Raw genomic sequence first — 11,871 nt, 5'->3', positions numbered from 1 at the left:
ATGTAAGGACATAATAATCTCTTTGAAATCAAATTGTATATCCCAAAATACATATAGATGTTCTCCAATAAAAAGCAAATTGAGTAATTTGAAATAAAAATAAACCCTCAAGCATTTCATCAAACATGTTATGGGCATCATAGAATTATGCAAGAGACTTACATGTTGAGGGGAAGGCTCATTGAAAACATCAATTTAAATAGAATACAAACTTCAAGAAAGGATCCACAACAAAGCAATATCGATTGCCATTCTTGCTCAATTTATTAGCAACATACACATCAGTAAGTGAAAGAGTGAGAGAATATAACTTGTGAATGATCTCACCCACTTTTTAATCACTTGAAATCTTCACCCAGGTCTTTAAAATAGAAACGAATATACCCTCAATCAGAGTCCCTCTAACCGTGTGAGAAAGGGATTGTACAAAGAGAGAAAATTAAAATGAGTTTATACTCATAAATCAAAGAAAACAAACTTCATAAAGCAAACTAAAATAATGAATGGTGTGTTGTAAATTAGAAGAAGCAAAGTTACATATACTAATGGAATCACGGAAATTGGTTTGAAAACAACAATGCTAAACACGAATTCTTCACAAACTTGGGTCGATGAAGTGTATATCAAATATACATGGAGTATTTAGAGGCATATATGTGGCTAGCGGTTTCAAATTTGGAGACTATTACTTAGTGATTAAAAATTTAAATTATACCGCAAATTAAGGAATCTCGTAAATAATTTCTTATGATTTTATGAGATTTACAATTGAGAATGAACCTAGACACACCATACGACCAGATAAGAGTTTAAGCGGGAAAAATAAGAGAGTAGAATGATGGTGTGATAAGTGACATAAGATAGCACTTAAAAGATGACATTTGGCTATTAGATGAGTCTTTTATTAAGAATAAATTATTATGAGTTTTATGAAATTAGTGACGTTAAGATATAAGGCTAAACGGAGTGCCTTGCCACGTCAGTTTATTTAACTTTAAGCCAGAAGTACTTTGGTGATTTTAGCTTTACTTAGAAATAAAAATCTTTACAGTCTCTTTCCTACTTTGTTCGTATAATAAAAAACAAATTATTTCACCGTTTTGAGAAATTGCCGAAAATACCCTTATACACGTTTCACACAGCACAGACGCCTCCATTCTCGTCAATCGTTGGCTCTTCCGGGGCCGATTCCTTCGACTCCTCCCCTGCCCCCGCCGTTATCTCCCCTGAAGCTACCGGCCGGAGACCGTCGCACCCCACCGGAGGTTTGTGATTTCTTCGCTTTCATTCGTTTTCCATTTTCTTTCTGGTTCGTTTTCCCGACTTGAATTGAAGCACGGAGCATTTGGAAGGGGAAAAATGGAAGCGGCGAGGTTCGGTTCTTCCCAGTTCACCACCATTTCTGGTTCAACGAGTTCACGGAGGAGGCCGCCACTTAAATTGCATAGAAATAACATCACTTTCAAATCTCCACTGAAATTCTCTGTCCGCGCTTCCGCTGTTGAAGGCGACGATTCTGGTTCTCTCTACAGTCTCTCTGTTTTACATATGAATTCCATTTTTAATAGTATTTGTTAACTTGCATGTGTAGCCGTGACTCTGCTTGATTATGGTGCCGGCAATGTTCAGAGTATTAGAAATGCAATTCGGTATCTCGGTCTCGATATCAAAGATGTAAGTTCTTCTGAGCTTCTTTCTGCAATGGTGTTTATGAACAATTAACAACAAAGCCATAATATATATTGTCCAGGTGGAAACACCGGAGGACATTCTGAATGCAAAGCGCCTTATTGTTCCTGGGGTTGGAGCATTTGCTGCAATGATGGACGTCTTAAACAACAACGGGTAACTTTTACACATCATATTTACAATGTTCTTTCATCCATTAACAAACAAAATTGAAATTTGTTTTAGGATGGCTGAAGCACTTTGCAGTTACATAGAGAATGATCGGCCATTTTTAGGCATTTGTCTTGGTCTGCAGCTACTTTTTGAGTCAAGTGAAGAAAACGGGCCAGGTGAGTCGATGTAATTTGTAACTTAAAATAATATTTTTGTTAATTGAATCAATGTTTGGTGACTTGGTTGTGACAAAAGATAACGAGGTAATTTTAATAATATAAAAATCATAGCGAATTTTTTTTTTTAAAAAAACAGAAGAAGCTTGTTTGTTGCAGTTAATGGTTTGAAGTGATAACTTTGGAATGTTGCACAGATAGAAAGTATTTAGTTTGAAGATAATGTATTTTTGTAAGAAGCATTTTGTTGAATAAATAAATGGTGTGATTGATAGGTGAGGAACTTGGGGAAGCCAGTTGAACTTGCTGGACAGTATTACTTAGATGGGGCTGATGAGGTACTTAATTACTCTCTGTCTCTGTCTCTTTCTTACATATTACATATTAGGTCTTAGGTTAGAATGGAATGGAATGAGTCATTCCATTACTGAGTTGTGATTATTTGTGGATTCCAAGTGACAATAACATGTTGCAGGTTAGCTTTTTGAATATCACAGGCTTTCGCGATTTCCCTCTGGGCGATTTGCCAATGTTGCAGGTACATATATGTTCTTTCATTCTCCTGTAACTATTAATTAATTAATGTCCACATGTGTTTTGACTAAATAATAATATTATTATGTAATTTGATAGATATTGAAATACACATCAGAGAATGTTTTTGTACCACTTACAGTTGGTGGTGGTATCAGAGATTTCACTGATGGAAATGGAAGGTATTTATTATTAAGTGTTATTAAACTCTACTTGTATATGTAATATGTTGTTGTGAAGAATTTAATAACTGTTTATAATATGTATATATTATATATAATATTAAATAGGTACTATTCTAGTTTGGAGGTGGCTTCAGAATATTTCAGATCTGGTGCAGATAAGGCAGGATATAGCCATGTGTCAACAATAAGATATTATGTCAAAGAAATATTTTGCAACTTATTTTCTTTAATTTCTTTGATTAGCTTTTGTAACTTTTGTTGCTGTAGTTTTGTGATATTGTTTGAAAATGTGTTTGTTAAAATGTTCTAGATATAGCTTTAAAAGATTTATCAAAACTATGTTTCACAAATTAAAAAATTTCAACATTTAAAGGGAATTTGAGGTAACTTTTTTATATATAAATCCGGCAGTTAAAAAGAAACTTCTAATAGACCTAGGCTTTAACTGTATCGAGCTCGAATTCCGATTTTAGGCTTCTTTTTTTTTTTTTAAGTATTAATTGCAGTGAGCCCATGAAGTAACATAACAAAATAACTACTTTTTATTATTTTTTTTATCCATCATTTGTTTTCGTTGGTTCCATCCAAATTCTATAAAATGGTTACGATGTGATTGGTTCATGTTAAATCCATCCTAATCACTAGTAATATCTTTAGGGGTCAATATTTGAATTCTTATCCTGCTTAGAACACTAGAAATATTTGAATTCTTAACCTACTTGGAACACTAGAAATATCTTTGACGTATCCATATGTGAATTCTTAACCTACTCCATGGCATATCACATATTCGAACCATAAACCTTTATGTGGATTCCATATCTTTGGTTTAACCACATAAGGATTTTTCTCGATGAGTGAACAAAAAATTGTGTCTAACGTAATACAGTAATTATCAAAATATGCTCATAATCTTTGAAAAAACCATTTTCAAAAATAAATTCTGACATAAAGGTGCTTTGGAAATCAGAATTTTTGAATCATTTTGAGTTTGGGGTTGGCTAAAGGGACATCTCATTTTATCATCTAGACACCCTATATAGTTTTTAATGTATTTTTATTGGTTAAAATTGCATTGTTTTTTGAAAAAGATGATTAAAAATAATTACCTATAAGTTGATTTTTTGATACAGATATCTTAATAGCAACATCCTTTATAAAGTTTTCGAACCACTTTTTTCACAAAAAAAAAAAAAGTACTTCCTAAATAATAATTAAGTTCAAAATTACTAAAAAAAATTACTTTATGTCATAAATAGAATTTTGAAAATCTAAGTGACACGCGTTAAAACATTATAATAAAATTGTTTTCAAAATAATTTTGCATTGGAAAAGGGTGATATTAAGAAAATTCTTTTTTGCATTTAGTCCATTTAATTTTACATATTTAGACTATTTAAGGGTATATTTATATTTTTGTGATTCTAACACACTATTAGTGTAAGTAGTCATCAAAACATTCTTAATGAGATGTGTTGGGACGTACACATAAACACCATTCAAATTCATCAACAAATTTATTCTAATAAATAAATTTTTTTTTACCACATGTCATCTTCTTATTCATTTGGACACATAACATTTTGCAGAATTTTTAAATTTTTTTATTTTCCACTTGTCATTTTATTGTATTTTTCATTTTATTAAATTAAAATTCCACATTTAATATGTAAAGTATTTATTAAAAATGGTGTATGTATGTAATGTATTTAAATTCATTAAAGCCTCATTATTTTTAATAATTCAAAAAATTTCTCATTTTTCTTACAAATTCAAACTTTTCAAATTGTTAAAATTTCATATTTATTTTTTTAAAAAATAAGCTCATGTAATACATAGGTCACACACCTAATAGATTATCAAAATAAGAGAATCCATCATCCTAAGAAGAAATCTACGAAACTGTTGCAGACAAATGACGCACGACATATGGTCTACAATGCTTGAATAACGATCAATAAGGTCAGATTCTTGAAGTACATAAACAGTTAAACACACTCTAAATGATTGGGTTGCAAGGCATCAATCTTTATGATCTAGTTGTTAGTGGTAAAATATGGTTGAGTTTAGGTGAATGGTTAAGGAGATAACAACACCAACAATGATTTATGAAATTTATATCCACTTCTTGATTCGATGACAACTTCGATGAAAATATGTTGGAGACTAATTTTTTACACAGATTGTCCAAGAAGTATATATATATATATATATATATATATATATATATATATATATATATATATATATATATATATATATATATATATATATAGATAGAAAAAACGTTGTTAAGAAAATCATAGTAAAAAATAGTTATATTCCTTTCGAGTGATATGCACACATTAATTACATTACATTGATTTTTTTTTTTTTTTGGAACCGGCAAATTTTATTAAAAAGGCAACCCCCAACAAGGGGCTCGAGGGAGCCGAAGTTACAACATCAAAGATTACATAAAGTAGAAAGGAGATTTAAGCCATTCCCCCAAACAAAGTTTCCTTTCCTATGTCTATGTTTAATCCAAGCATGAACCAAAGCTCTAACTCCTTCAAACACCAATTCTGGGGAATTTAATTTGGAATTGAAGATTCTATCGATCCTTGCTCGCCACATACCCCATAGAGCACCACAAATGATTGAAAGTAATGTTGTTCTGCGTTTTGGACATTGTCCAGTCGTTGCAATATAATTTAGCATCTCCTTGATACTAGAAAATATCATTGGTGTGATTCCACACCAATTCCAAAGCCGGTTCCAGAGATCAACAGCAAACGGGCAACGCAGAAACAGGTGATCAGTGGATTCCAATCCGGAAATACAAGCACTGCATTGTGTAGAGTGCACCTGAACTCCCCGTTTAACAAGAGCCATTGTAGAGTATTTATTTGAACAAAATTAATTATCCTTTTTTCCGACTCGTCTCGGGCATTTAAATGGCACGAGAAAAAACTAAAAATAAAAAAACAAGGAAAAAATCATAACGCAAGAGATAATGAATACATAAAAGCTTTTTTATGTTCTATGAGTTGAACCAGCATATATATTATTATAAATAATTATAATAACATACAAAATCAGAATGTCTTGTATCTAAAATTTGTATGTAACCTCCACCAACATAGATATACTTATAAATAATTATAATAACATATTAAATCAGAATATCTCGTACCTAAAATTTGTATGTAACCTCCATCAAAGTAAGTACTTAACATAATGAATAAATTTTCAAAACCCATTAGCGATCAGATCTAATTGATAATAAACATGATATATTGATATGCAATTGACAACTTTAATTTGCCATTTGATTGGGTTTCTTGATGACTGATTCAATTTTTAGTAAAGCAACACCCTTTGAAGTTTTCATAACTGTAAACAATTCTCGATTATCCTTCTTAAATTAGAAGTAGTATACCATATATCATATGCATAGCATTCCACAATGCAATACTACCTTTATTATTTTTAACAATACTCGACTATATACATATATCAGGAAAAAAACAAACAAATTAGTCAAAGATGTCAAACAGCAATCAAAGCTAGAGCCAAATTTCAACATTTTAACATTCAATCAGATAATCTAATTTCAACATTAAATCAGTCAATCAAATAAACAAGTAAACAACATTCAATTTCAATTGAATTATGATAAACTGATAAACTAGTAATGATTCAAGTTCAACATTCTGATTTGTATTACTGATTTATGTAATGATTCAATTTCATCATTCAATTATAAACTATTAAACTGAATAACTGATGATAAATTGATAATCGATTACCTGATAAACTGATGATGATTCTTGATTCAAAATTACAAATAATCAAATGAGTGCCTAAAGGGTTGTCGCTGAAGGCTGAATGGCTACTGCCTGTTGAATCATCGTCAATCGACGATGATTGACGAACCGTGAACGATCAATGCTTCTACTGGATTGTTGCAATTGGGTATTCTGTAATGTACATATGCGCTCCATTCTCACTGAAGCTCTCGATTAGGACTAATGGACTATCAGGATTTGGGCTGCATGAAAATTTAAGCTGCAATTAAATATACTAAAAGAAAAATTTGGGCCCCTTAAAAAGCTGGGCGTGTGCACTGGCCCTTCTTGCCCCCCTTCACCATCGGCCTCGGACACGAGGATATTTGATTTTTTTACATAATGGATTATTATATTTTAAGAAAACTAGTAATGTAATTATATCTTTTGTTCGACAACCTCTTAAGTGAAATTACTTCCTAACATTATAGGTGACAAAAACTGACACAATATGTTAATCAATACGAACCCAACACAAAATTAATGGATTTTGATAAGAGATTTCAACCCATTTAATTAAATGGATAAGATTTCATTTATACGCAAGTTTTTTTGGTGATAAATTAGAAAGACCCAAATCCAAAACGAGATATAAAATAAATACTTTGGTTGAGTTACTTTGTCAAGTGGAAACGACTTAGTAATTGGTATCATAGGTCAAAATTTTATTTTTCAGTTTTTTATTCCTCTTCCATACTTTAGATTCTCAGTCTGCCACCTCCTCCTCATGATCTCGCCTTACACCTTCCAACTCCTACCTTTTCCACTTATTTAGTGTTTCAACCCGAAATGACACGTCACATTTACAAGGTCTAAAACATTACCATCTAACTTGACGTAAAAATAAACATGTTGATACACCATGATATGTTAATTAGACAGTGGGTTAGAGTCAAGCTCTCTCAAGAAGTTTAATGTTTCAACTCGACACAAACCCGACGTGACATGACACATAATAATGGGTTATTGTGAAACAAAGAACTAATAATAAATTTATATCACTTTCCCGAGTATCCGCATGAAAGTTTATCAGAACTTTCACTTGGAAGATTATCGAAACAATAGATAGAAAACCATTAATATTTTTATATTGCCCTAGGGATCATATCTAGAGCCTTCTAGATCCTACTATCACTAGAGCCTTCAGATGAGATGATTTGTCACAAAAAAATAGTTTCCATGCCAAGATTAGAGATGAATCTTGGAACAAAATCTGTGAGAACTTTTAACTCTAATTATAGGTGGCATTTTGTGAGCCTAAATATGCCATGTCATATAGACATGAATGTCTAATTTATTGGTTTTATTTTTTGTTTTTGTAATCTCTTAGGGGCTTAGGGCAAATACACATGATTTTTTTCCCCAAAAAATAAAAATAAAATATTAGTTAAAGTCATAAGAGAATTTTGAAAATAGTTCATGATTTTTGAAGAAAGAATAATATACATCTGTTTGCAAAAAGACTTCTCAAAGATTTGTATTATAATTTTTGAACATATTCTAAAGGATTTTTTTTCATAGATTTTCAAAGGGAAATTTTTTAATCCATGAACAATTTTGTTAAAAGGATATTACCTTAAATAGAGGACTTCGAAAAAGTCATCTTCAACATTCATCACTTCGAAAATATTATGAAAACGGTAAAGTATACTTTTGTAGATCCAGATTTTCGAACATCATGGTCATTGTCTTATACTTTCGAAAAGAGTGGTTTTTATATGAGATGTTTATTTTTGATGTCGTTTAGGTTAATATCCTATATTTCTTCGTACTTAATCGTTATAAGTTTTATTAAACAAACATAATATTTTATTTGACAATTATAGTTTTTAGCATACAAAAAACCAATTTAAGTGACTCTTGGTAGGAGATGAGGGTATGGGTGAAATAAAAACGTAATAGACGTTACGACTTGCACAAAAAAGATGGGAATACCGTCCTACATTCTACGATAACCCTCCCATGCGGTGACCATTATGTGCACATGTAAAGAAGGTGATACCAAACCTATTTTAAAGTGGATTCATTCAAGGTGAATCATTTTCTGATTGACACATTTTTGGTGGATCGGGGAATCCATTTTAAAGTGAATAAAATGGATTTATTTTCAAGGAATCGATATAAATAAATCCATTTTGTATGAATTTGATACTATTTAAATTTAAAGCTTTATATATATTTTTTAATTAAAACTAAGTGTGAAATGAACCAAAGAAAATAATCAAATATAACCATTTCCTTTTAATTTAGTCAAAGTTTGGAAAGGGGATGAAGGAAGAAGAAAAAGTTAACATGGATGTAATATAATACTAGTTGTAATAACCATTTATTACATAAGTTTATTAATAAAATAAATATTTAAAAATTTAGAAAGTTTGAATTTATAAGAAAAGAAAGAAAAATATTTAACTGTTAAAATTAAAGTGCTCATTTCTTTTTTAAATTTAAAATAATAATTTTAATAAATAAACAATTAAAATAATTGGGTTCGATTTAGAATTTTAGAATTATAAGGAAATTTGCATTAATGAATTTGATATGTATTTATTACATTTAAATATCATATGAAATTTAATAAAATAGGAAAAAACCACAAAATGACATATGAATATAAATTAATCTAAAATTACCACATGTGACATAATGACAAGTGGTAAAATGATTTTTATTTATTAGAATAGATATGTGTTAGTGTGTATAATATGTGTGAATGGAAGAAAACATATCATCCATCCTAATTTATTGCAAAAAAAGAAAAAAAAAACATTCAAAAAGCATCTTTGTTGTTAAATTTATTTTTGTTAATTCAAAGTTCTCATGGTTAAATATTACAAAATTTACTTCGCACGTTAAACCAAACAAATTTCAACTGACTTAGAATTCAATGTTTTACTTAGTGTATATAACACATGAAACCTCAATGATAATGAGAAAAATATTCAAAGTGTTTTTGAAACCACTAAAAAAATTATCAACCTCCATTGGTCTGAGTGTTTGGTATATATGTGAGCAAATATTCGTTGAAGTTGAATCAATTGGAACCAAATATGTATTTCAGCTTGGTTTTCGGTTCCTCTATATCTATAAATTCAGTTCTCTGCTTTTTGGTACTGATTCAGTTTGATTTGGTTCCAAAACCGAGCTCATCTTAGTTTTATCACTAATTATTAGCTAGCTATATAAATTTGAAATTTTTATTACCAATTTTCATAAATAAAAAATATGGTATTTTGGATTAATGTAAGGCAATTCGTTATTTCTTTCAAACTTAGTAAAATCTTACTATTAATTGAGCTAGAATTACATGGCTTGATTTGTTCGCCTTTGTATCATGGATCCATCAAATTTTACAAAAATAAATTATAATATGAAAATTGCATATGCATGCATGGAAAAATTCTTATTTATCTTCCATTAAAACACAAAACCCCTGTGCTTGTAAAACACGTCGGACATAAGCTTACGGCTGCCCATCCATACCTCCTTCAGCAACACCACCGTTGCCAATACCACCTAGACCACCGCCACCAATAACAACGCCAATCCCCACACCAATTACTGCGTTACCCAATCCGGTGTTACCTGTTCCAATATCACCACCAAGTCGAATGTTGTGGCCAAGCTCACCACCACCAAACCCTTGATCTCCGCCTATACCACCACTACTACCAGCTACACCTCCACTTCCGAAACCCTTACCAACATTTAACCCACCTCCTCTAGAAACTCAACCACTACCAAATCCTTGACCAAGACCTCCAGATCCGCCGTCGGGGCTACCAGGTCTGCTTATCGGAATCCTAACACCAGGTCCGAAACTACCATCGATTCCACCGACGACACCCGTATTCATCCCAGGAATTGCTCCTCCTAGAAGGTTACCACGACCCATGTTGGCTCCAGCTCCAATGCCAAAGCTCCAGATAAAGCATTTGCTTCTACCTCCGTTGCTGGAATGTGTTGGTGATATTAGTGTTATCAACATGATTTAGTGTAGTTGTTATAACCATTAAGATAGGTTGAGTTCTATTTCACTTACCGATATTGGAATTACGGGGTGCACACTCGGAGTGATTAATACGAGCTTGGGATACGTGTTGGAGGCTGTACACCTCATTTTCTGGGATTGTAGTTTAATCGGTCAGAGCACGGGGGAAGCACCCCTAGGTATTGGGGTTCCAAGGGGAAGTGCCCCTGGCAGGGTGTAGGGTAGCGCCCCTACCGTGGTCCAAGGGGCAGATTCCCTGGCGGTGGTGTAGGTGTTGGCTATGTCTAATACATACCTGTTTTGGCACCAAATCTGTTGGAAACTATCAATAACCATTTTTCATCTTGTATTAGAGCATGTTTTATGTTCCAAAAAAGGGTTACAGCATATACACTCAAAATTCTATTCATTAACTTTTTCTCTATCTCTCAAGAGCACTTCAAACAAGGTATTCTGTGTTTCACAATTTGAATTAGGCCTGTAATTCAGATTGGTTCATTCTTGGATTATCTCACTTCTGAATTCGTGTACCCTAGGCAAAAGGGACGAATTATAGATTTTGGAAAGTGTTTGAAAACAAGATTCTTGAATCTATCCAAGTTACTATTTATTGTTCTTTCTGATCTCTTAAATTCTAACGTTCGAAATCTATAATTTTTTTTAAAAGAATAACAATGGCAGAATCTGTTAAAGACATGACTTCCAAATTCAAGAAGTTGGATAAGTTTGAAGGCACTGATTTTCGTCGTTGGCAAAAGAAGATGCATTTCCTTCTTACTGTATACTAAAAGTTGTCCATATTTTAAGCACTCCTGCACCATAACTAATAGATGATGAAACCCTTGAACAAACCAGGAGAAGATGCAAATGGAAAAATGATGACTACATCTGTCGTGGGCACATTCTGAATGGTATGTCTAATTCTCTCACATCTATCAAAATCAAGAATCTGTAAAAGATATGTGAGATGCCCTTGAATCTAAATACATGGCAGAGGATGCCTCAAGTAAGAAATTTCTTGACAATAATTTTAACAATTACAAGATGGTGGATTCAAGGCCTATTATGGAGCAATATAATGAACTCATGAGGATTTGGCACAATTTGAACAACACAAACTGCAAATGGATGAATCTATTTTTGTCTACAGTGTTATTGAAAAATTGCCCCCATCATGGAAAATGTAACACCCAGTTTTGAAAGTGTTCGATTGTGTCTTCAGAGGACAAGGGCATAAGCGTTATCTAACGATTCGGTCTTTTATGGGTATCAGGTTTTATTCGAAAGGTTTTAATGGTTGGGGAGTAGTTAGGAGC

At 32.0% G+C, this 11,871-nt stretch overlaps 3 protein-coding genes across 3 annotated transcripts; 1 reads left to right on the top strand and 2 right to left on the bottom strand.

The window, feature by feature from the left end:
• The first annotated feature begins 1,028 nt into the window (after positions 1-1,028).
• LOC111877621 (imidazole glycerol phosphate synthase hisHF, chloroplastic) lies at positions 1,029-3,061 on the top strand. The gene is made up of 9 exons (XM_023874138.3): positions 1,029-1,519; positions 1,592-1,674; positions 1,751-1,845; positions 1,915-2,018; positions 2,158-2,183; positions 2,294-2,356; positions 2,494-2,556; positions 2,652-2,734; positions 2,843-3,061. The coding sequence occupies exons 1-9, from the start codon at positions 1,360-1,362 to the stop codon at positions 3,045-3,047; spliced, it is 882 nt and encodes a 293-aa protein (XP_023729906.1). The 5' UTR covers positions 1,029-1,359; the 3' UTR covers positions 3,048-3,061.
• A 2,121-nt stretch (positions 3,062-5,182) lies between these two features.
• On the bottom strand, positions 5,183-5,611 carry LOC111877622 (uncharacterized). Its single transcript, XM_023874139.1, has one exon. It carries the CDS (start codon positions 5,609-5,611, stop codon positions 5,183-5,185), a length of 429 nt encoding a protein of 142 aa, XP_023729907.1.
• A 4,416-nt stretch (positions 5,612-10,027) lies between these two features.
• On the bottom strand, positions 10,028-10,891 carry LOC111877623 (glycine-rich cell wall structural protein 1). The gene is made up of 3 exons (XM_023874140.1): positions 10,851-10,891; positions 10,324-10,517; positions 10,028-10,239 (listed from the first exon to the last, which is right to left on the bottom strand). The coding sequence occupies exons 1-3, from the start codon at positions 10,889-10,891 to the stop codon at positions 10,028-10,030; spliced, it is 447 nt and encodes a 148-aa protein (XP_023729908.1).
• Between the last annotated feature and the right edge of the window lie 980 nt (positions 10,892-11,871).

Source organism: Lactuca sativa, chromosome 3 (genome assembly GCF_002870075.4).
Source record: "Lactuca sativa cultivar Salinas chromosome 3, Lsat_Salinas_v11, whole genome shotgun sequence".
Taxonomy (NCBI): Eukaryota; Viridiplantae; Streptophyta; class Magnoliopsida; order Asterales; family Asteraceae; genus Lactuca; species Lactuca sativa.
Note: the sequence above shows the minus strand (reverse complement) of the source record. Positions and strands in the feature narration are given on the sequence as shown.